Below are 25758 nucleotides of genomic sequence, written 5' to 3'. Positions count from 1 at the left end.
TTTTTCCTTTTAGTTGCAAGAGGAAATCAGAGCCTACGCACGCGATGAATGCACATAAGAACTCCATACAGATTTTGTTTCTGGTAGGAAAACCCATGTGTGTGTATTTTTATTCCCAAATTATCAGAATATTTTACAGCAGCTAGAACAGCACATAAAAGCTTCTTTCTTTGCCAGATCTAGATTTCAAACATATAGGATTTGATTTAGGCAAATAAACTGTTTGCTTCAAAAAGGAATTTGTGCTTTGCAAGGTAAATTTCCCAAAATCTTAGTAAATTAGGTGAGGTTTTGCTGACTTTCATCATCCAATTATGTTCAAGCAAACATGTTGTTTTTATATTTTTCTTGCACATGATTGGGTGTTCTTTGCAAAGTGAAACTTCACATTCACTAAGCTCTAGGGCAAGTTCTTTTGCAAGGTGCAACTTCCCTGGTGAAGTGCACAGCCTAGTTGCCTTTAGTAAATCAACTCCATAATGTTGTCCTTCATAAACTTGTAATATGACGTTAAACAGTATACCACACACAAAGGCTAGGAAAGATGAACAGAAATTAGTTATTATAGATGTAAAAACATTTCTTGTCAGTAACACCTACTTGGCTTGGGGAAGAAACAATATGTAAGGGAGATACGATCATCTCTAGAACAAGAGTCAGTTTGTGCACAAGGAGGAAGGCAGGAGATCCGGAAACTGGTCAGTACAGAACCTTCATCTGGATAGACGCTGCAGCTTGGCACCTCTGGTGGAGGCAAGGTGCTGACCACTGTCATTTCTTCACCATATTCATGGGTGGATCTGGCTAGAAAAATCCACAAATGTTTTATTTTAAAATGTGTTTTACTTATGGACATTCCACTACAGTATATCATATACCTCACAGCAGGGGCGTACCTACAGGGGTTGCAGAGGTTGCAATTGCAACCGGGCCCCATGTTCCAGGGGGCCTGTGCAGCTCCCTTGTACACCTGGATAGGAGGGGCAGCATGTAGAGAAATCACTGTCCTCCTTTTTCTTCCTGTAGCTGCAGGAGGAAAATGGAGGAGATTGGTTCCTCTGTATGTTGCCCCCACCACTCCTCCTATCCAGTTCACTTGTTCTGCTGTTTCTGGGCCCCTGTGTGCTCCCCTGGTCCCCCCCCCCAACTGTGCTCCCTCCCCTCTTCTGCTGGCTGCTGTAGGGGATGTGTCACAATAGAGAACCAGCAAGCCCATCCCCAACACAGTTAGAAAGAACCCCCTAGGGACACATCTAACCCTTTGATCGCCCCTGGTGTTAACCCCTTCCGTACCAGTGTCATTAGTACAGTAACCGTGCATATTTTTAGCACTGATTACTGTAGTAATGTCACTGGTCCCCCCAAAAGTGTAAAAAATGTCAGTTAGGTGTCTGATCTGTCTGCCGCAATGTCGGAGTCCCACTAAAAATTGCTGATCGCCACCATTACTAGTAAAAATAAATAAATAAAAACATAAATCTTTCCCCTAGTTTGTAGACACGATAACTTTTGCGCAAACCAATTAACCAATAATACACTTATTGGGATTTATTTTCCCAAAAATATGTAACAGAATACATATAGGCCTAAAATGATGAAAAAATTTGATTTTTAATTTTGTTTTTATTGGGAATGTTTTACAGCAGAAGGTAAAACATTTTTTTAGAATTGTTGCTCTTTTTTTGTTTATAGCGCAAAAATATAAAATTGCCACAGGTGTTCAAATACCACCAAAAGAAAGATCTATTTGTGGGGGAAAAAAGGACATCAATTTTATTTGGCTAAAGCGTCGCATGTCCGTTCAATTGTCAGTTAAATTAACACAGTGCCGTATCGAAAAAAATGGCCTGATCATTAAGGGGGTAAAACCTTCCGGTCCAGAAGTGGTTAACTGTAAGTTTTTAAAATCCAAATTAGTGGGTCTGAAATTTTGACTTTAAGCCCAAGAATTTGTAATGAAAGCATCAGTTTACCCAAAACCAACGTTTCAGTTGTTAGTAGATGCAGGAAAATTAGGCCACCGGACATATGAATGGTATGCCTCAGGGACCCGCTGGGGTGAATTTTTGGTGGGGTGGGGTGGGGTGTACTAGGCTTTAGTATGGTCCTATGGTCTGATTTAGAAAAAAATAAACTAAACTTTAATATATAGAAATGTTTTCAAAAACAACACTTACCTATCAGCTTTACTTTGAAAGCTCCATGTGATTGGCTCTGTAGAAAGGTGCTGTTAATTATAAGTGTGGATGTGTCACTTTGTAGCAAAACCAGCGAGCTCGGCCTAAAATCACGCAGGCTGCACACCGGAGGAAGGGACACAGACTGCAAAACAAAAAGGGGCGAGGCACACAGCCCCATTATTATTTTAGAAAAAAAGCTACATTAACTAAGAGAGACAAATTATACACTTAAATTGCTCTCTAAAGGCCCGTACACACGTACCGATCGTCGTCATACAAACGTCGGCGGACGAAAGATCTGCCGATTGTACGCTTGTTAGTATGGTGCCTCCGACAGATGTCTGCGCACATTCTGCGGACAAGAGTCTTTCTTGCAAACATAAAAATTTTTGTATGCCGACACCAGAACGGACGATTGTTCGCCTGTCAGTACAGAAATCAGCCGACAGACCGCAGATTTGCAAGACTGGGCATGCTCAGAAAAGAAAAAACACAGGGAAAGTTAACCATTACATGACATCACTTCTGCAGTCAGCTGAAGTCGGCGGACAAAATTCTTGTGCTGTCTTTGCACTTTTCAACAGACACCGACATCCCGGGGAGAAAAGACGAACGTTTGTATGACGACGATCGGTACGTGTGTACGGGCCTTTACAGGTCTCCAATTGCCTCCAAAGGCAAGGGACTTAAAGTAGAACTATGGGAAAAATAAAAAATGGCATATATGATGGGAGTACATGCCTGAGAGATGATAGAGGATGGGGGCAGTTGGGGGATAGACTTTACTGTAATCACTGGCTTGCATTCCCTTCTCCTTTTCCATACCTTCTTTCCATAACCCCAGTGGCGTTGGCAGGGGGGGGCTGACCTGGGCTATAGCCCCGAGTGTGCTCCCCAAAAGCCCCGGGTCTCCTGTTGCTTTTTTAAAATGATTAGCCCCGAGTCCCAAAGCCTGGGTTTGGCCGAGAACTCGGGGCTACATACCTCAGCAGTGTAAGATTTATAAAGCACATTCAATGATTGGTGGGCAATCTGGGGCAGCCAAGGAGAGTGAATGCAGCTGTCAAGTTTCAGCATTGATGTCGGGTGTGGGCGGGGCCGGTATGCCACGCCCACCTTCCTCCCCAGACAGCTTCTGTTTCTCTATGCACGGAACAATGGGGCGGAGCCCCGCATACCGGTCCCGCCCACACCCGAAATCAATGCTACTTGACAGCGGCAATCACTCTCCTTCCTTGCGGCTGCCCCAGATCGCCCACCAATCACTGGATGCAGTGGCATAAAGGGCACTGTGTAAAGGGCAGGCAGTGGCAGCTCCTTCAGTCCGGGCACTAGCGGGGGCGGAGCCGCGGCGGGAAGGGGGCGGGGCCTCGGCGGGAAGAAGGGGCGGAGCCTCGGCGGGAAGAAGGGGCGGAGCCTCGGCGGGAAGAAGGTGAGTGCCCATTGCCCAAGTGTGTGTGCTGGGTAGTAGAGGGATGGGGAAGCTGCATATAGAGGAATTCATCTTTCCCTATTCTTTCTGCAGCTGCTGAATAACAGATTCTCCTCCTCTCCCTCCTGCAGGAAGAATAGGGAAAGATCAATTCCTCTATATGCAGCTGCCCCATCCCCCTCCTATACAACTTCTTTTGCTGGCTCCCCAGTACTCCTAATCCCCCCACCCCCTCCAGTGTTCTAATCCCCCCTCGGTGCTCTTATTCCCCCCCCCCACCCTCAGTGCTCTTATCCCCGCCTCAGTGCACTTATCCCCGCCTCAGTGCTCTTATCCCCGCCTCAGTGCTCTTATCCCCGCCTCAGTGCACTTATCCCCGCCTCAGTGCTCTTATCCCCGCCTCAGTGCTCTTAACCCTGCCTCAGTGCTCTTATCCCCGCCTCAGTGCTCTTAACCCCGCCTCAGTGCTCTTATCCCCGCCTCAGTGCTCTTAACCCCCCCCCCACCCAGTGCACTGGACTGCCCCCTGTTCTTTAGCCCTTCCCAGGTGCTTTTCATCTCCCTCCCCCCTATGCTCCCTGTCCCCCCCATGCTCTCCACCCCCTGCGCCTTCCAACCCCCCTGCAATGCTTTCCAAACCCCCTCTTAATTCTCTCCAGTCCCCCACCCCCACTCCACCGTGCCCTTCAGCTCCTCCAGTGCTCTCTGCTTCGCCTGTGCTCTCTGGCCCCCCTAGTGCTCTTCTATCTTCTATCATGTCCGCAGTCTCTGACCATCTCCTGTATCATGTCTGCAGTCTCTGACCATCTACTGTATCATGCCCTCAGTCTCTGACCATCTCCTGTATCATGCCCTCAGTCTCTGACCATCTCCTGTATCATGTCCGCAGTCTCTGACCATCTCCTGTATCATGTCTGCAGTCTCTGACCATCTCCTGTACCATGTCTGCAGTCTCTGACCATCTCCTGTACCATGTCTGCAATCTCTGACCATCTCCTGTACCATGTCTGCAGTCTCTGACCATCTCCTGTATCATGTCCTCAGTCTCTGACCATCTCCTGTATCATGTCCTCAGTCTCTGACCATCTCCTGTATCATGTCCTCAGTCTCTGACCATCTCCTGTATCATGTCCTCAGTCTCTGACCATCTCCTGTATCATGTCTGCAGTCTCTGACCGTCTCTTGTATCATGTCCTCAGTCTCTGACCATCTCTTGTATCATGTCTGTAGTCTCTGACCATCTCCTGTACCATGTCTGCAGTCTCTGACCATCTCCTGTACCATGTCTGCAGTCTCTGACCATCTCCTGTATCATGTCCTCAGTCTCTGACCATCTCCTGTATCATGTCCTCAGTCTCTGACCATCTCCTGTACCATGTCTGCAGTCTCTGACCATCTCCTGTACCATGTCTGCAGTCTCTGACCATCTCCTGTATCATGTCCTCAGTCTCTGACCATCTCCTGTATCATGTCTGCAGTCTCTGACCATCTCCTGTATCATGTCCTCAGTCTCTGACCATCTCCTGTATCATGTCCTCAGTCTCTGACCATCTCCTGTATCATGTCCTCAGTCTCTGACCATCTCCTGTATCATGTCTGCAGTCTCTGACCATCTCTTGTATCATGTCTGCAGTCTCTGACCGTCTCTTGTATCATGTCCTCAGTCTCTGACCATCTCTTGTATCATGTCTGTAGTCTCTGACCATCTCCTGTACCATGTCTGCAGTCTCTGACCGTCTCTTGTATCATGTCCTCAGTCTCTGACCATCTCTTGTATCATGTCCTCAGTCTCTGACCATCTCCTGTATCATGTCCTCAGTCTCTGACCATCTCCTGTATCATGCCCTCAGTCTCTGACCCTCTCCTGTATCATGCCCTCAGTCTCTGACCCTCTCCTGTATCATGTCCTCAGTCTCTGACCATCTCTTGTATCATGTCTGCAGTCTCTGACCGTCTCTTGTATCATGTCCTCAGTCTCTGACCATCTCTTGTATCATGTCTGTAGTCTCTGACCATCTCCTGTACCATGTCTGCAGTCTCTGACCATCTCCTGTACCATGTCTGCAGTCTCTGACCATCTCCTGTACCATGTCTGCAGTCTCTGACCATCTCCTGTATCGTGTCTGCAGTCTCTGACCGTCTCTTGTATCATGTCTGCAGTCTCTGACCGTCTCTTGTATCATGTCCGCAGTCTCTGCCCATCTCCTGTACCATGTCTGCAGTCTCTGACCATCTCCTGTACCATGACGTCTCTAAGACTTTGAAATGTGTTCACCACATATACCGGGATGCTTCGCTTTCCATTCACAGGCCTGTGGAAGAGGTGCTGCAAATCACAGCAGGACAATGCTTGCTGGATCTGTTGGGTTGGGCAGGTGAGTGTTCCCACGTATAACATGTAAGAGGAGGGGAAAAAAAATGATGGGACAATGGTCAGACATGGGGTGGTATGGAGAGGAGTACAGGGGGTCAGACATGGGGTGGTATGGAGAGGAGAGGAGTACAGGGGGTCAGACATGGGGTGGTATGGAGAGGAGTACAGGGGGTCAGACATGGGGTGGTATGGAGAGCAGTACAGGGGGTCAGACATGGGGTGGTATGGAGAGGAGAGGAGTACAGGGGGTCAGACATGGGGTGGTATGGAGAGGAGTACAGGGGGTCAGACATGGGTTGGTAGGGAGAGGAGTACAGCAGGGTGTCAGACATGGGGTGGTATGGAGAGGAGAGGAGTACAGGGGGTCAGTCATGGGGTGGTATGGAGAGGAGAGGAGTACAGGGGGTCAGACATGGGGTGGTATGGAGAGCAGAGAAGTACAGGGGGTCAGACATGGGGTGATATGGAGAGGAGTACAGGGGGTCAGACATGGGGTGGTATGGAGAGCAGAGAAGTACAGGGGGTCAGACATGGGGTGATATGGAGAGGAGTACAGGGGGGCAGATATAGGGTGGTATGGAGAGGAGCGGAGTACAGGGGGTCAGTCATGGGGTGGTATGGAGAGGAGAGAAGTACAGGGGGTCAGTCATGGGGTGGTATGGAGAGGAGCGGAGTACAGGGGGGCAGATATAGGGTGGTATGGAGAGGAGCGGAGTACAGGGGGTCAGTCATGGGGTGGTATGGAGAGGAGCGGAGTACAGGGGGGCAGATATAGGGTGGTATGGAGAGGAGCGGAGTACAGGGGGTCAGTCATGGGGTGGTATGGAGAGGAGCGGAGTACAGGGGGGCAGATATAGGGTGGTATGGAGAGGAGCGGAGTACAGGGGGTCAGTCATGGGGTGGTATGGAGAGGAGAGAAGTACAGGGGGTCAGTCATGGGGTGGTATGGAGAGGAGCGGAGTACAGGGGGGCAGATATAGGGTGGTATGGAGAGGAGCGGAGTACAGGGGGTCAGTCATGGGGTGGTATGGAGAGGAGCGGAGTACAGGGGGGCAGATATAGGGTGGTATGGAGAGGAGCGGAGTACAGGGGGTCAGTCATGGGGTGGTATGGAGAGGAGCGGAGTACAGGGGGGCAGATATAGGGTGGTATGGAGAGGAGCGGAGTACAGGGGGTCAGTCATGGGGTGGTATGGAGAGGAGCGGAGTACAGGGGGGCAGATATAGGGTGGTATGGAGAGGAGCGGAGTACAGGGGGTCAGTCATGGGGTGGTATGGAGAGGAGCGGAGTACAGGGGGGCAGATATAGGGTGGTATGGAGAGGAGCGGAGTACAGGGGGTCAGTCATGGGGTGGTATGGAGAGGAGCGGAGTACAGGGGGGCAGATATAGGGTGGTATGGAGAGGAGCGGAGTACAGGGGGTCAGTCATGGGGTGGTATGGAGAGGAGCGGAGTACAGGGGGGCAGATATAGGGTGGTATGGAGAGGAGCGGAGTACAGGGGGTCAGTCATGGGGTGGTATGGAGAGGAGCGGAGTACAGGGGGGCAGATATAGGGTGGTATGGAGAGGAGCGGAGTACAGGGGGTCAGTCATGGGGTGGTATATTGAGTTGGTCTCACCTTTGCATCTGTAAACAGCTTCCACTTTTCTGTGAAGGCTTTCCACAAGATTTTGTATTGAGCTTATGAGAACTTGTGCATTTTTGAGGTCAGGTACTGATGTTGGACAAGAAGACTTGGCTGTTTACATTTACGCCAAAGGAGTTTAATAGGATTGAGTTTAGGCTGCATTCATTTATGTTCCATCTGATGCCGGCAGTACTCCTCTCCATACCACCCCATGTCTGACCCCCTGTACTCCTCTCCATACCACCCCATGTCTGACCCCCTGTACTCCTCTCCATACCACCCCATGTCTGACCCCCTGTACTCCTCTCCATACCACCCCATGTCTGACCCCCTGTACTCCTCTCCATACCACCCCATGTCTGACCCCCTGTACTCCTCTCCATACCACCCCATGTCTGACCCCCTGTATTCCTCTTCATACAACCCCATGACTGAACCCCTGTACTTCTCTCCTCTCCATACCACCCCATGACTGACCCCCTGTACTCCGCTCCTCTCCATACCACCCTATATCTGCCCCCCTGTTCTCCTCTCCATATCACCCCATGTCTGACCCCCTGTACTTCTCTGCTCTCCATACCACCCCATGACTGACCTCCTGTACTCCTCTCCTCTCCATACCACCCCATGTCTGACCCCCTGTACTCCTCTCCATACCACCCCATGTCTGACCCCCTGTACTCCTCTCCATACCACCCCATGTCTGACCCCCTGTACTCCTCTCCTCTCCATACCACCCCATGACTGACCCCCTGTACTCCTCTTCTCTCCATACCACCCCATGTCTAACCCCCTGTACTCCTCTCCATACCAACCCATGTCTTACCCCCTGTACTCTTCTCCATACCTCCCCATGTCTGACCCCCTGTACTCCTCTCCTCTCCATACCACCCCATGACTGACCTCCTGTACTCCTCTCCATACCACCCCATGTCTGACCCCCTGTACTCCTCTCCATACCACCCCATGTCTGACCCCCTGTACTCCTCTCCATACCACCCCATGTCTGACTCCCTGTACTCCTCTCCTCTCCATACCACCCCATGTCTGACCCCCTGTACTCCTCTCCATACCACCCCATGTCTGACTCCCTGTACTCCTCTCCTCTCCATACCACCCCATGTCTGACCCCCTGTACTCCTCTCCATACCACCCCATGTCTGACTCCCTGTACTCCTCTCCTCTCCATACCACCCCATGACTGACCTCATGTACTCCTCTCCATACCACCACATGACTGACCCCCTGTACTTCTCTCTTCTCCATACCACCCAATTTCTCACCCCCTGTACTCCTCTCCATACCACCCCTTGACTGACCCTTGACTGAGGGGGCCATTGGGTGGAGCTGGGGCGGTACTTACTTTTAAATATGGGAGGAGCTTGGGCGGGGTTTACTTTAAAATGTGGGAGGGGGTTATCAAATTTATCTTCGGGCTGAAGCCCCTGGTCTTTTTCCCACCTAGCAACGCCCCTGCATAACCCTATGTACTCTACTTCTCTCCTCCCCCCCCCATTTTATTTCTCTTCCTGTTTTTTTATCCCTCCTCATTTCTTCCCTGAGACCACGCCTATAACTACTAATTAGAGCTGCAGGGAGGTCCACTCTTTTTACCCTTTCCCCCCCATACTGACAGCCTACCTTTACACTCACTTGGTTATAGATTTGTTAACTATGACAGATAAGAATATGTAGAGTTTAGTCGGACTATACAGGCCAGAAAGGAGTACTACACAAGCAATGTATAAAAAAAAAGATTTATTTCACATATATTAAAAAGTAGATGTCAACATGCAACTTCTTATATATTGCACATGTTCCCACAAATATAAGTCGTAGCTATAAGATAGGTACTATAAATTGATTCCTCAGAGGCCAACCCGTTTCGCTACAATTTTTAGTTTCCCAGGGCTTGGGGAACCAACATAGTACTTTCTACAACAAAAGAGTAAGTCATTTGTTTTTAAATACATTTGTTTGGCTGTTTGGAATGATGTAATTTTTCTGAATTTGTCATGACATCACTTCCAGGTGGGACGGGAGACCCAGACGAGACGAGGAAGGGGGCGAGAGGGGAGGGAAACGTCCCCTCCCACTCCTTGTAATGAAAGCCAAGCGGCTTCTCAGCCGCATGGGTTTTCATTACAAGACAGCCGACCGTCGGCTATGGACGCCAGTACCGGGATGATGCCTCTAGCTGCAGGCATCACTCTGGTACATACACTTTCCCAAAATATCAGTAATATCGGTAACCTCAGGGGCCGATTCAGATATATCGGGGAAAGTGCAGATCGCCCCCCGATATATCGGCTTTGCCGATAATCGGTCCATCCCTAGTATGAATACATTTTCTCGTTCAATACTTTTATTGAGTTTTATAAAACAGCCATAAAGCAAGTTACAAAACAAAAACAGAAGCAGAAATACTGTTATTGTTACAGAAGTATTATAAATGTTATACTGTATAGTGAAGTTTGCACAAAAGGAAGGAACAAAAGAAAAAGGTAGAATTATTAATATCATATTCTGAGATATTAAGATTTTGAGAAGGTATTCAGAACATGGCTGTGGGGGAAATAAAAAAAAAAAGGAAAAGGAATAAGTCAGCAGGTTGTGGGTAGGGTAAAGTGGGTAAAGGAGAGGGCATTGAGAATAGAACTTGTACCACAAAAGTTAATACAAAGTAAATAAAATATAAGTCTTAACTACCAAGCATTCAGAACCTGTTGCTCAAAACCCGGTGATAGGCCATGTTTAATCCAAGGGTCCCAAATGCTTATAAAAGTACTAAATTTATCGCAATCCATGGCTTCCATTTTTGCATGTAATAATGCATTATTCATCCTATGTTTAACTTCTACAAGATTCAAAGTGGTAGTCTTCCAAGCTTTGGCTATGGTTTGTTTAGCGGCATTAAAAAGCTGAAGGAATAATTTGAATTGTTTTCGTGTCAGGCATGCAGGTTTTAAATTTAAAATGGCATTCACCGGATCTGGAGTAATATCTATTTTTCAAACATTTTAAATGCTAGAGAGAATATTTCTTTCCAAAAAACTGTAGCAATTGAGCAATTCCACCATACATGAACATGTGTACCTATTTCCATACAACCTCTAAAACAAAAGGCCGGATAGCTTGGTGTGAACTTGGCGATTCTACCAAGTACCATCGTGAAAGAACCTTGTATGATGATTCAATTGCGATAATTTTTGAAGAAGATTTAGTTACAGACCAGATTTCAGACCATTCTGATTGGTTAAGTGTATGGCCAAGGTCTGTTTCCCATTTCCTGACATAGTTTGGTCTATCTACGTCTGGATTGTTAAGCAATTGAGAATATAGGCTAGAAATTAGACCTCTGGAGTGTGGGTTCTTGATACAGATACGCTCAAATTGAGAGAGCTGATTCAGAATGGTACCATTTGTTATAAATGGGGTATAGAAATTTTTAATTTGGAGATATCGAAAAAGTTCTGAATGTGGTAAATGATGTGATTCACAAAGTTCAGGAAAACTTAAGATAGAAGAGCTAGAGACCAGATTAAATAGCCTTGACAGGCCTGACCTAGACCATGCCCGAAATGAATTCGGGAATTCCCAAGCCGGATAAAAGGCTGTATTTCTCAGAAAAGATTGTAGTGGATTGTGTGTAGACTGTAAATTATAATTAGTCTTTAGTCTATCCCATAAAGAAAGAGAATGCTTGGTAATTGGATAAGTAATATGTTTTCGATCTGATGGTTGTAACCATAAGAGATTGGAAATTGAGATGGGGGGTCACATTCAATAGATTCTATCGTGTATGAATACATTTTCAAGGCACTGTAGCACCATACCAATGAATTGTCTATACTGTTGTTATTCCATTACCTGCAGGCAGCTGCTTCTGCTAAAAATCATCCCTGTAGTATCTCCTCTCAGCCATCGTATACTGCCCTGAGCAGCTGTCTTCCAGCACTGTGAATTCCTATTACTACACTCCAACAATATTTTGCATTCTGTGAAGGGTAAAGCAGGCAATAGACAATGCTATTCTCCCGCTGCAGGGAAAGAAAATAGTTTAAATCCTCCAGCAACACTGTCAGTGTTGGTGGAATCCCTCCCATGGAGCTTTTGTTTTCCGCGGCTGGAGGGGAGGTTGCGGGGAGCTGTCCCTGCCAGGAGAAAAACAGTGATTATTGCCAGTGGCTATAACTGTAGCTGGCAATAAACGCATGTAAATATCCAACATGCTGGTTGTACCCAAGTCGATTGATGGATCCACTTGGGTACAAACAGTCTGCCCATTGATGGATCGAATCTCAGCCATTCCCTGCTGAACCGGCTGAGATTTGAACCAGCTATGACCGGCTTTAGTGGAATCCTATCAATCAACTACTTCTCCCCCCATTCACAGAACACGATGAGTGATAATAGTAATAAAAGTTATGTGAATGGCGGAGAGGTCAGAAAGGGATGGGAAAGTGATGCGACTTTTCTCTGTAGCTATAGTTAAAGCATAACTAAAGTTTACAAAAATGGCGAACAGGCAGTCTTTATAACAGGAGAGAGATGCAATGTCCCTATTGCAATAAAACACACTTACCTGCCTGTTTGCAGTCTTCTTTAGAATGTACACTGAGCTTTGAGGCTCCATGCACACTGGGCTTAAAAATAATACTCTCATATAGAGCATTTCTGTACACAGTTTAGGCGAGTTTAGGAGAGTTTGGCGTTTTTTCTGCCAGAAAGCTCCAATCATAAACGCAAACCAGAAGGGGTTTTTTTCCTTCCTCTAATCGCTGAGCTCAAAATATGCCTGTAATTGTCCTTATGTGCATGGATACGTAGGATAACATTGAGCTGCTTCTATAGGCAAAACACAAAACTCCTGTAGAAGCAGCCCTTTTTAAGCCAGTGTGCATGGAGCCTTAGTCTGGCCATACATGATCAATTTTCCTGTACAATTTTCCTTTAGATTTACCAAAAAACATATAAAATGAGGTCAAACAAACTAAACAACTTTAAATTGTATCCATTTAGGCAGGCTCTTGCACTACATACCATATATACTCGAGTATAAGCCAACCCGAATATAAGCCGAGGCACCTAATTTTACCACAAAAAAGTGGGAAAATGTATTGACTCGAGTATAAGCCTAGGGTGGGAAATGCAGCAGCTACTGGACCACCACGAGACACAAAACAGGTGCTGCGGGCATGGTTCAGGAGATGCAGGGCTGTGGGCATGGTACAGGAGATGGTACAGGCATGGTACAGGAGATGGTACAGGCATGGTACAGGAGATGGTACAGGCATGGTACAGGTGGTGGTACGGGAATGGCACAGGAGATGGTACAGGCATGGCACAGGTGATGGTATAGAAGATGGTACAGGCATGGCACAGGAGATGGTACAGGCATGGCACAAGAGATGGTACAGGCATGGCACAGGTGAAGGTACAGGAGATGGTACAGGCATGGCACAATTGATGGTACAGACATGGCACAGGTGATGGTACAGGATGGCATGGAGAATGTCCTGTACCATGCCCGCAGCACTGCATGAGGAAATGCAGGGGCTGCGGATGATTCTCACTTACTGTACCTGTCGGTACCTGTCGGTGAGGCGCCTTACATTTAAAAATGGTGCCGCCCGTACATGTTCGGCTATTCCCGGGCAGACGGCGCATGTGCGGTGACGTGTTGGCACTGGGTGGCGCCATTTTTAAAAGGTAAGTAAGACCGTGACTCGAGTATAAGATGAGGGGGGTTTTTTCAGCATAAAAAAACATGCTGAAAAAGTCAGCTTATACTCGACTATATACGGTAGTTTAAGGTAAATCTAAAAGAACATTGTACAAGAAAATTGAGCATGTATGGCCAGCCTTAATGAGGAGCTCAATATACATTTTGGCACACTGCTTGTATTCTGGGATGACTGCACTCTTGCACATACATGGGAGTGAGGTCGTCCTGTTCCGGCCAATCAAGGCAGTCAAAGACTGGCAAATGGAAGATGCCAGTGCCGGCGGCGGACTTTGCGTGGTATTTCTCAGAAGTAGAAAAATAGTGAATTTACTGGCAGGCTTGTTGGTTGGAACAATAAAATATGATGTTTGACTGGTTGTTATGGGGATTGATAATATGTACCTTGTTATTTACATTATAAGATTAAGACCAGCATCTGTTACCACTCTAATGCTAACAACTGAAAACTAACCTTATTGAAGTTATCCTGAAGGTACCAGGTATATGTAACTGCATTGCAGTTTTCACAGGAAGCATAGAGCACCATGGCCTCAGAAAGGTTAATATTCTTGCAATTACTCAGACAGCTGAAACAAGAGAAGGATCTGTAAAACTATAAGCCCTGCAAAATGATTTTATGAAAGAAGTCCAAATAAGAGCGCAATTTACTTGTAAGACAGTTATGTACATGCAGAAGAAAAGGAACAGCAGGGAGCTGAGGTCAGTATAAAAAAAAAATCACTTTATTAAAATTAGCAGCACGTGAGAGGTTCCAGAAGATTGGCCAGCCATTCAGGATGCGCAGCGCGACTTGCACATGCGCAGTGCACACCTGGCTGTGAAGCCGCAAGCTGTTACAGCCGGGTGCCCACAGTAGTGGTACTGGCAGCACCGAGAGGAGAGGAAGAGGAGCGAGGCTTTCGGGCGGCCGCATCATTGGATCGTGGGACAGGGGAGTGCGTGTTTATTAAAAATCAGCAGCTACACTTTTTGAAGCTGATGACTTTTATTAAACACAGAACTGGCTGGAACTCCACTTTAATGACCAAAAATGTATTTCCTGTGTAGCACTGCCCCCTTAAGGACTGTAAGATTTCACATTTTCAGGTCCCCCTGAGTTACCAGCATACAAATATGACAGTTTCAAGTCCTTACATTCTCCTTCCTTGGCTTGCTCCAATAATCAGTCCAGGGGTATTTTGGTTGTTTTGTGTTTATTATAAATTAGGGATAGGAGAAGGGAATAGTGGAATACTACAAATTAACTATGCACAAGTGGTTGAGGACTCCTATCCTCAGGTACAGCCAGGCTGCTGATTCACCCTTCCACTATGGGTGAATTTGGGAATTAAGTCTCTTTTCCTAAGATGACTTGGTGGACTAGCAATTATCTTCAGGACACTCTCGCTAGCATCCCCTTTCTCTTCACTGCTGACACCCGTCCACTGACTATCCTACACGTGGGGTGGCCCCCCTCAGGTCAGGCCCCTTGACATGTGTCCCTGTACTCACGATACTTTGGTCCCAGGGTCTCCAGTGTCTCCCCCTCAGTCAGCTCTACTGGACCTCTGGGTTCAGATTTTCTCTTCTGTTCCTCTGGCCCTCAGGACGACCTCCTGCGACCGCATGCCACTGCTACAGAGGAGGAGACAGCCACCCCCTCCCGCCAAAGACCCCGCAGCACATGTGCTCCTGGCTTTTATACAGTATCCCAGAATGCACAGAGGCAACCTGCCCCTGCCAATCACCAGGACTGTATCAAAGCCTATGCATCCATTTGTCAGGTTTCCTCCCACTGTCCAACATGCCTTCCTATTGGACCAGTGTGAAACACTCCTCTAGACATAATGAATTACATACTGAGCACAATGAGCAGACTTCACTAACAGATCCTGCTCTCTGGTAGGCAGAGAACAATAAAGATTTACCTGCAGCCCTTCTGGTAAGCAGACAAGGCTCAAAACTATACTTTCCCACTAGCACCTACCTAGGAGGGTGCTACACCTGCTTTTTTGCAGCATATCACAATGCACATCAAAGACTTTGAGTGCAATGACCCCCAGCACTGATGTCAGTGAACGCAATAATAACCCACAGAGTTGGTGTCAGTGAGTGCAATGATGACCCCTAACATTGGTGTCAATGGATGAAATAATAACCCCCAACACTGGTGTCAGTACTGTTAACCCTTCCCCCTACATTGGTGGTCATTAAAATGTAACCCCCACCCCCTGGCATTTGTGTTCATCAGTTCATGCAAAAAAAAAAATGAACCCCCATCCCCCTTTCCTGCATTGGTAATCATGGCAGCAAAAGTTTGCCCACTCCACCCCCCCTCCCCCATGGTGATCATGGCAATGAAAGTGTTACCTCCCCAAACCTTCCTTTCCTATCTTGGTTCCTAATCCCCCCGTATTGGTAGTCATTGCGATGAAAGTGTTAACTCTCTCAATCCTCCTCCCCCGTTGATCACTTACCTACATGCTTCTGCATTGCTCTCTCTCCCAGACCGGGACTTTACTTGTACTGTGGATGTAAAAATTTCATCCACAGTACAGTCTCTCTTTCATTGCCAGGTGCTAAAACACAGACAGCGTTCAATGCCGTACACCTCAACACTGTATGGTGCCCCCAAATAGCCCAGGGCAGACTGCATTTCTGTGGTATAACCTGGCTTCCCTGTCTGTTTGGGCCTTTAGTTAGTTTGGGCCTTTAGATAGACCGCTCTCTTCTTTTTCATGTTCCCTCAGTAAGCTGCTAGCCTTCATAGCATAAGGATGAGAAAATTAGTGTCTCTTTACACTTCAAATGACCGCTAAATATCTCATGTACTGTATTTTAGGGAGTAAAAGTTACCATACTGTCCGGGCAGACTGAGGTCCAAAGGAGGCATGTCAACGCATAGGACCTCATGCACAATGGTTTCTTGTAAAGGCTGTTTATCCTGACAGGAGAAAATCAACGTTATAAACTCACCTAAGCTGCATTCTTTCAAACTAGTTTAGGCGAGTTTAGCAGCGTTTGGTGTTTGGACGTTTATTTATTTTATTGGCCAGAATTTTAATTTATTCTGGCCGTTTAAAAAAATAAGTGCTGTGCTAAACGATTTGATTTGAATGTAATCAGTGTAATCTAAGAGGAAAGCTTTGACTGAAACGTGCTAGCTTTTTTTGGATACTGTTATTGCTGTTGTGCAAAAATAGAGTTCCTTAAATGAAGCAGCTATCGGGTTGCCCGTGCACCTTTGTTATGGATCAGCAGAGAACACTATAGCCAGTGCACCGACACTCTGCATGTACACCTCCTGATATAGCGGTAGAGCTTGGGTGAGTCTTTTTGAGTTTCCATTGAATAAGTGCTGTGCGCCTAGTGTTTAGGCGCATTTAATCGCTTTTAACAGCATTGACATGCGCTTAACAGCGTTCAGCGTTTTTTTGTGGCTTTAGGGTGTATAGAAAACATCCTCCTTTGAGCTCTACTGCTACTAAACTGGTAAAAACGTCCATGTGTGCATGGACACATAGGATAACATTAGGGGAGTTCAAGGGCAGAAAATAAAACCAGCCTAAACTCACAAAAACAGTTTAAAATGACTAAAATCTTGGGTTTTTTTTTTTAAATATCAAACATGTTATTCTTACCTGCTCTGTGCATTTGGTTTTGCACAGAGCAGCCCAGATCCTCCTCTTCTTGGGTCCCTCCTCGCTGCTCCTAGCCCCTTCCTCCTGTCGAGTGCCCCCACAGCAAGCAGCTTGCTATGGGGGCACATGAGATGAGCTGCAGCCCTGTGTGTCCATTCAGACATGGAGCTGCTGTTCAGCCCTGCCCCCTCTCTCTCCTGATTGGCTAACTGACTTTGATTGACAGAAGCAGTAGCCAATGGCACCGCTGCTGTGTCCCAGGCAATCAGGAGGGAGAGTCCTCTCAGGACGGGTGAGGGACTCGTGGACATCACTGAATAGAGATGGGGCTCAGGTAAGTATTGTGGGGTGTTGTAAGGGGGGATGGGTGCGCTGATAGTGTGTTGAAGCTGCTCCCGGTATTCAGTGCTTTTGAATATAGATAAATGTATATGTGGTGTGGGGTGCGCTAAACAACAAATAAATAATGAATATATAACATATATCTATGTGTGAACCAAATCAACAAAAGTAAATATATATAACATATATCAATCTGTGAAGCCAATTAATAATGCAAATCAATTGGTGCATAAACATAAAAGTTCATAAGTGTCCATAAATATTTTGCAGGTGAGTAGAATTGTATTCTATCCGAATAATACGTGTATCCACCACCGAGTGAAATTCATCCTTACCAAACGGAAATAAATAAGGTGCAACTATATTTTCTTGTGCTGAAAAAATATCCAATCTCCTTGTGAACAAACACCACGTGTAAATCACCAAGAATTAGCCTCTTACCAGATGGTAATAGGTATGCACTTGTTCAGTGAAACCACCGCCTTGCTTCCTCTTTAAAATCCTGAAGTGGGATGTAGAACCGCTCTACCTTTCTTTCTCCACTAGATGGCAACGAGTACCAGCAAGAAACACAGCCTCATCCTTCTTTACAAGCTCACAAAACCACCGTGTATTAAAGGAAAAAAAGGGCTAATAGTGTATTACCCTTGAGATTTATTCAAAAACAGTTGATAATGCACTTACAATTAGATGTCTTGTATTCAGCATAAACATAGGCATACGAATTCCTGCAAAGGCTTGCGGCCGGCTGCAGCACGGACCGCAAGTTGTGTGTGACGTGTGCGCCTCCTAATCTGACCGGTTTCTTCCCATAGGACTTCTACTGAGACAGGTACTGTCTCAGTAGAAGTCCTATGGGAAGAAACCGGTCAGATTAGGAGGCGAACACGTCACACGCAACTCGCGGTCCGTGCTGCAGCCGGCCGCAAGCCTTTGCAGGAATTCGTATGCCTATGTTTATGCTGAATACAAGACATCTAATTGTAAGTGCATTATCAACTGTTTTTGAATAAATCTCAAGGGTAATACACTATTAGCCCTTTTTTTCCTTTAATACACGGTGGTTTTGTGAGCTTGTAAAGAAGGATGAGGCTGTGTTTCTTGCTGGTACTCGTTGCCATCTAGTGGAGAAAGAAAGGTAGAGCGGTTCTACATCCCACTTCAGGATTTTAAAGAGGAAGCAAGGCGGTGGTTTCACTGAACAAGTGCATACCTATTACCATCTGGTAAGAGGCTAATTCTTGGTGATTTACACGTGGTGTTTGTTCACAAGGAGATTGGATATTTTTTCAGCACAAGAAAATATAGTTGCACCTTATTTATTTCCGTTTGGTAAGGATGAATTTCACTCGGTGGTGGATACACGTATTATTCGGATAGAATACAATTCTACTCACCTGCAAAATATTTATGGACACTTATGAACTTTTATGTTTATGCACCAATTGATTTGCATTATTAATTGGCTTCACAGATTGATATATGTTATATATATTTACTTTTGTTGATTTGGTTCACACATAGATATATGTTATATATTCATTATTTATTTGTTGTTTAGCGCACCCCACACCACATATACAAGTATTGTGGGGTGCTGGGGCGGCTGCTACACACAGAAAGGCTTTTAATCCTAATGCATAGAATGCATTAAGATAAAAAAAACCTTCTGCCTTTACAACTCCTTTAAGAGAAGAGGTGTGCATGAGGCCTAAAGTAGCACTTGAAACAGAGCAGTGTATACAAACTGCACAAAGCCTAGATCCTGCTGACTGTAAACTACTAAAAGAAAGCACCGCTCAGCATCTTCAGTACACACATGGAGATCAGACTGTTGGCATCACATAGATAATACCCTGAAACTGAAAAATACAAGTTTCAGCATTTGCTGTTTCCTCTTGCATCCAGCATTCAGTCCTGAGGTCCATTAGTTATCCATAGCATTGTCATTCACAGGTCAGCTACAGTGTGTATTAGATACATAAATTAGGGAATAGAAAAATAATACTCTAGTATTATTATATTATAGTATTATACAGTAATAGTTGTATCCTAGTTCAATTTTGGTGGTAGGAAATTGGAAACATCTCAATGCCAGTCACCTTATGTTTCTTATACAATGTACAGAATACCTACTGTAGAGCTAATCACTGAAAAATAGACATCTTTTTACAAACACAATTGTTTAAGTCTTGAAAGTAAAAAGCTGTATCCCGCTTTTCTGATAACAGACACAACCACTTTTGATTTACGATGGTTGAAAAAGGTTACTGAAATAACCTAAATGGAGAATCTGGTTGTCATGGAGAGGGGGGGGCCTTCAAGACAAATTCCTCAAAAAGTGGTTCTACTTGCACAGTATTCATCCCTCTTGGGTTGAACTGACTTCCTGTGGCAATTGAAGGTTGTCTTACCGGTTTGCCATACCGGGGGAGATGCAGGGATGGAGGTTGATCCTTTCCCTTCCCCTACTCCTCCCTCCCCCCCCCCCCATTTTTTTTCCTTCCCCCAGTTCTGTCTTATTCAGTCTCTTCTCCCTACTTTAACTTAATTTGAAAAACACAGGGTACAGAGACAACCGCCTGCATAGTCCCCTGGGGTTACTTTACATGTACTTTCCTTCGATGCCTTTAAGGGATATTACACTGAGAAGTACACTGAGCCTATGTGGTAACATGGTTCCTTATTTCTGAACCTTTGTACAGACATGACACCATCTCCGATGTATATGATGAGTGTTCTCTGTATTGTTACCTTGTGCTGAAAATAAAGTATTGAAAAACAAAAAGTCTTGGAGTTAAAATACATTCAAAACATGCAGGACACAACAGTAGATTTGTATCTTGACCTGATTCTGGGTCGGAGTTGGTTTTTGGCTGTCACATAGAAGCATTGTTCATCCTGCACTGTCTCCCCATCACTGAGAACTGCAGCAGCTTGAACTGTGAATGCGGCATTAGGAGGTGGCAGGCAGGCAGCAGGAATCACAATCTTATTTGAAGTCGGGTCAATTATATTCTGTTTTAAACATGCAAACCATCCCAACCAGCAAGATCCTGCAGGTACAAAAAAATTAGGTCAGTCTAGAATTCTTGTCAAGCATTTGGACCCATTTAGTAGTTTAAAAAACAATACTCTGAGAGAATATTTTACTACCCACTTACCACATGACCAGGTGATATTATCAGTAATGTTGCTCCATACTTGCAAACTAATATTGGAAAATGGGTTGACATGTCTGCGGGGCTCTATCTGAATTGCCCATTTCTTTTTAATGATATCCTGTAAGAGATTGTGAGAAGCATCATAGTAGCAGCACTTCGATGTACATGTAGGACTGTACAGCCTGCCTTAGTTTTCAAGACCTATGGTCCTCCTAGACTTTAGGATTTGAGCTCTACTAGAATGCTAGGACTGACCACAGCAGGGGTCAGTGTGATTCAGAAGATCTTTATAATATGGAAATCCACTATATGGCTATTCCCAGATTTAGGGGGAGAAGAAGCCTCTTTGGTTGTTACAGGATCTATGTGGTACCTGTTGATCTTTACTTATGGCAGAAAAAAAAAAAACAGTACACACTATGTACCCCAAAAAAATACCACAACAGACGCACCATTTACAGAGCATGGCAGCAAGGAGAACTTGGGCACCAGATGTTGGTTGGCATCAGGCTATTTGACACCCAGTGACCCAGGAGTTGGTACCACCAGTGAGTGGTTATTTTCAAGCAACCTAGTAGTTCTGGATGGGGCAGTTAGGTTGCTGTCTTCTGCCTTCTGGGCTATCAAAACAGTTATTTTCCACCTGTATCTGTTCTCCTAACAAGCACAGGTGTAAACCCCACCACTTATTTGCCACTTAAACCATATTAGCTAAACAAAAAATTGTTTCAAAAAAAGTATGCATGTCCAGGGATGCTGTTAAAAATCATGGGGCCCCGTACAGGCTACCTGACAGTTCCCCCCCTTTCACAAGCATGTGGGTGCAGGTGTACAGCACCAAACACAGACTGTGTGTATTTGAGCTGCTTATCCGCACCTGCACACCTGTCAAATTAAGATATGTGCCTGTGTTTGTACAGCCGCTGAGTCCCCATAAAGTTAGAGGTGGCTCTAGCTGCATGAACAAACCACTCATTCACATGGCCAGAGTACCAAGAGATTGAGGACATAGATTCCTCAATCCCTTTTTCTACAGCCTCAGCTGAACTGCAGAATGAATGAACAGGAAGTGTTCTGTACAGAAGCTTCTTGTTTGTTCACAGACTAAATCATAGCAAACACAGTTTACTATGCTTCAATTATAAATGAACACAGGGACAATCGGTATCCATTGCTTACTGTGTTTACTCAAGAAATGAAGGGCCAGTAAATATGGCATGTTTACTGCCCCCCCCCCCCCATCCTGGCACCCAGCAGCACTGCAAGAGGGGTGCATGGGGTGATCAGAGCTTCAGAAGGGTAAGGTCTGATTGTGGAAGGGGGGTAAATATAATAGCAGGAGGACACAGTTACTGGAACCAAGCAGCTGGGAGGGAGAGGAGAAGATGGTTGCGATGCAAGGGGAGTCATGGGGAATCTATTCCAGTAATTGTTCCCTACCCTGACGGTCTAGTGAACTGCCCGAAAGATCTTCTCTTCATTAGGAAACCTGTCTAGGTTTAATTAGGTGGAACAACGTTCCCCCACATGTGCATTTAGGATCACTAAAATTGCTGTAAATTGCTGATTCTCACTGAGAATAATCTATACAGTAAAGCAGTATTAAACCCAAAAGCAAACATTTATTAAGTTGCAGCTTATCAATTCTTAGGTGTTATGGCTTAATTAGTTATCTTTTTTTTTAGGCTTTTATTCTTCTAATTTCACCTAGTATAGCAAAATACTGGACAAAGGGACAAAGCCTGTTTTCATTTTGTTGAGATTTACTTGATGTTGTTATTTACTGGTTTTGTACTCTTGCATTTTACTTTCTACCACAATAAAAATAAATTAAACAAAAAAATTTCACCTAGTGATCCTGCCTGTATGTCTGTTGTTTTTTTCAACAGAACAAGCTGCCCTGCAGATATAGCAGTTATAGGGTTAGGACAAACCATTTAACACTTTTGGGAGTGTTTACAATGGTCAGCTTTTATTTATTTATTTATGTAAAAGCTTTATCCCAAAAGGGTTGCTGTAATGGTCTACAAAGTATTAGCTGGAGCTTGCCTTTAATTTGTTAGTGTATCTAAATCTGTACATCTAGACACCCCCCCTCTCCCCCCCCTCTCCCCACCACCACAATCCACCACCACCACTGACTGACAATACTGCTGTCCATAGGTACCTCCTGTTCTCCTTTAACCAGAGAGTAGGCACTCTAATACAGGGAGTGTGTTACTGGCTGCGTCAAAAAGGAGGGGGGGGGGCCTTAAAAAGGAAAACAAATGCAGCCGTCACATTTAGGGATTGTCAAAGAACAAAGATAGGAAGGGAAACAGTAACTTTATAGGTGTTGAGCTTCCCCGCCAGGTACTACTAAGTAGCTGGCAGGGGAGCTCAACACCTATAAAGTCCCAGTTTCCCTTCCTATCTTTGTTCTTTGACATATCTTTTTAGGATGTGGTGTTGATAGGATTGGCCCTGGCATTTTCCTTCTCTACAGATAGAGATTGGTCAACTGCAATATATGCCATTTTTTTGTTTTGGGTTTATTATAACCAGAGATGTATAGTAACTAAGTAGAACTACTTCACTACTGTACTTAAGTACCGAAAGGCGGTATCTGTACTTTCCTGGAGTAGAATTTTTTTCTCCTACTTCCACTTTTACTTCACTACATTTTTTCAATGATTTCAATACTTCTACTGCAATATTTTTTTTTTGTGCTGCATAGTTACTCGTTACAATTATAAAAATTACCACTGCCAGAACAGTAGATGGCAGGTTTCATGAAGCTCAAAACATGTGTATTATCAGCGCATACGAAAATAAATGTTACTGTATGTATAAATAAAAGCTGCATTTGAAATAATAAAAAACAATATGATGTTCAAACTTTTGACTTCTTTCTTTAATAACTACATAACACAGTACTTGTACTTTTACTTTCAGTACTTGAGTAGCAATTTATTTTTTTAAAACTACTGGTACTTTTACTTTCAGTACTTGAGTAGCAAAAGTTTTAAAAAAACTACTTGCAATACTTAAGTACAAAAAATGTTGAATACTTTAGTACTTCTACTCAAGTCACTTTTTGATTGAGCACTTCCACTTCTACTCAAGTCACTTTTTGATTGAGCACTTGTACTTTTACTCAAGTATGGGTTTTGAGTACTTTATACAACTCTGATTATAACTTTAACTGGTCCATGGGGTTCTTGGAATATATGTAGGTAATCTTCACGTCCAATGCCCAGTTCTGAATGACTTAGAGGACAATGGCAGTTTTAGGAACCTTGACCTGCTTAATAGCAATCGTGTCACCAAACTGTAAGAAACATCTTTCCAAGAGGGTTTTCAGACATCAATAAAAGAACATAAGAAGGGAAATATTAATATTAAGGTTGTATTGTTGTCTGTGCCTCTGATTATCTTGCATTTGAAAGCAAATGTCCCCAACAAGTGTACAGATAAATATAAAACCTGACTAAAAGTGCTAAGCCTCCCCAGCTCTATCCAACACCAAAGAAAACCTTTTTCTTTTTTATAATGTAAGATGAGGATGGGTAGTAGATGAAACTGCTGACCTTGATCTCTTTTTCTCTATGTCTGTCTTCTGTCCCTGAAAAACAAAAAGGATAAATATTACATTAGTTCCATATAAATTCATAACATATAAGCACTAATGGAGTCCAAAAGCGGAGTTGAAAGGCAGGAGGTTATACTAAAGAATACAGCCAACATCCATCAATAGTGCCTTAGTGGCCTTTTGCTCGCTGTTATGTGCATTCTTCAATAAAACCTCCTGGCTCTCATCTCTCATGAATGTGGCTGCAAGCAGCGGTTTCTATATGATATACTTTAGATTGGATTCATATCTAAAAATATACATAGTTATGTACCGGTAACTATAACTAACTTTTGACTAGCAGATATTTTTCTAAGATACAGTTTTACATGTTGTTATTACCTTCATTTAGAGTAGTGTTGGTTATTACAGCAATCTGTCCAATGTCCAAACTAGCATTAGAAACTAAATTTGTAGCTATGATTGTAACCGTATATGTACCTGTAATTACAAACAATACATAAGATATCCATGCAATCATTCTCTAATTAAAGCAGTATAAATAGTGGTGTATAGGTTTTTGCAGTGTCTTTATGACCGAACAAAAATACATGTAGTCAGGAGTAAACATGTGCAATTAATTTCGCTAAGAATCGAAATTCAGATTAAATCTTAATTATTCAGAGTTTCAGATGTATCTGAATCTTTGAATCACAATAGTAATACATTTTAACTAATCCAAACTAAATTATAACAAAAACAGCTAATGCATTTGTTTTATTCAGATGACAGTATCAATTAGTTTGGGCCTTTTGTTAATGTTTGAAGCATCCAAATTAACCCAATGACATAACAAATTATCTAAATTTATTCGGATCTGTTCATTTTTATTCTAGTGAGCACAGTGTGAATGGTAAAATATGCTCTACATATTACATATGAAATATAAACATATTGTAATAAATAGCTACAGTAAGGTAAACAAATGAAATAAGATGATTCCTACTTATTGCGTTTGGGTTGGATGGAGGTGCATCCATCAGAATCTCCAAATCATAACATAACAAATGAATCCAAATCTTCGGGAAAAAACGTTCAAAAATACTAATCGATCCGGGAACAACAAATATACTAAACAAATCCAAATTTACAAAACTAATTCCGTAACAAATATTTTTAACAAAAAGATTGTGATGAAACAAAATTAGTAACAAATGAATCCGAAAAGAAACAAAATACATTTTTCTGTTGTGCACATTTTTACTCAGGAGGTGAATAAACTACCAAGACTCAACTGAGTACTGATAAAACTCAACTCTGGTCAAAATGTTATTTTTTGGTTTTGGACAGAACAACGAAAGCTAGAACTTCAGGCAAGTTTTATTGCTGTCTGAGACTGAGATGTTCTCTCATTTTCTCTCAACTCTTTTGAACATTACTTAAAGTTGTTGTTTTTTGCATTGCTCCTGTTGGGAAAATTTCCTCTCATTTACTTTTCTGGCCAATAAACTTACAAGAGGTGAAGGAAAAACTTTCCAGCAGCGACGCAAACAACAATAAGAACTTGACAGCAGTTTTAATACTTTTTCAAGGTATCAAAAATGTATAAAATGAAAAAAAAAATGTTCTGGCTGGAGGTAGGCTTTCACACTTGTCCATTTTCCTGAAGTAAAGTACATAAACTGAACCCTAAATATTTCCAAAAAGCTGATGTGATTG

At 44.1% G+C, this 25758-nt stretch overlaps 1 protein-coding gene across 1 annotated transcript in view; it reads right to left on the bottom strand.

Annotated features, from left to right (window-relative positions):
• LOC309566016 (polycystin-1-like protein 2) overlaps positions 1 to 25758 on the bottom strand; it is a gene marked incomplete at its 5' end in the record, with an annotated part of 162574 nt that overhangs the window by 98698 nt on the left and 38118 nt on the right. Inside the window, 7 exons of the mRNA XM_082271035.1 lie at positions 601 to 804; positions 2178 to 2322; positions 13815 to 13929; positions 20174 to 20381; positions 20490 to 20607; positions 24059 to 24093; positions 24442 to 24540. Coding sequence (XP_082127161.1) covers positions 601 to 804; positions 2178 to 2322; positions 13815 to 13929; positions 20174 to 20381; positions 20490 to 20607; positions 24059 to 24093; positions 24442 to 24540 — 924 coding nt within the window. The remainder of the gene's footprint in view (positions 1 to 600; positions 805 to 2177; positions 2323 to 13814; positions 13930 to 20173; positions 20382 to 20489; positions 20608 to 24058; positions 24094 to 24441; positions 24541 to 25758) is intronic.

This window comes from Pelophylax lessonae (assembly GCF_965119305.1).
Source record: "Pelophylax lessonae genome assembly, chromosome: 10".
Taxonomy (NCBI): Eukaryota; Metazoa; Chordata; class Amphibia; order Anura; family Ranidae; genus Pelophylax; species Pelophylax lessonae.
This window is presented reverse-complemented; position numbering and strand designations above follow the sequence as displayed.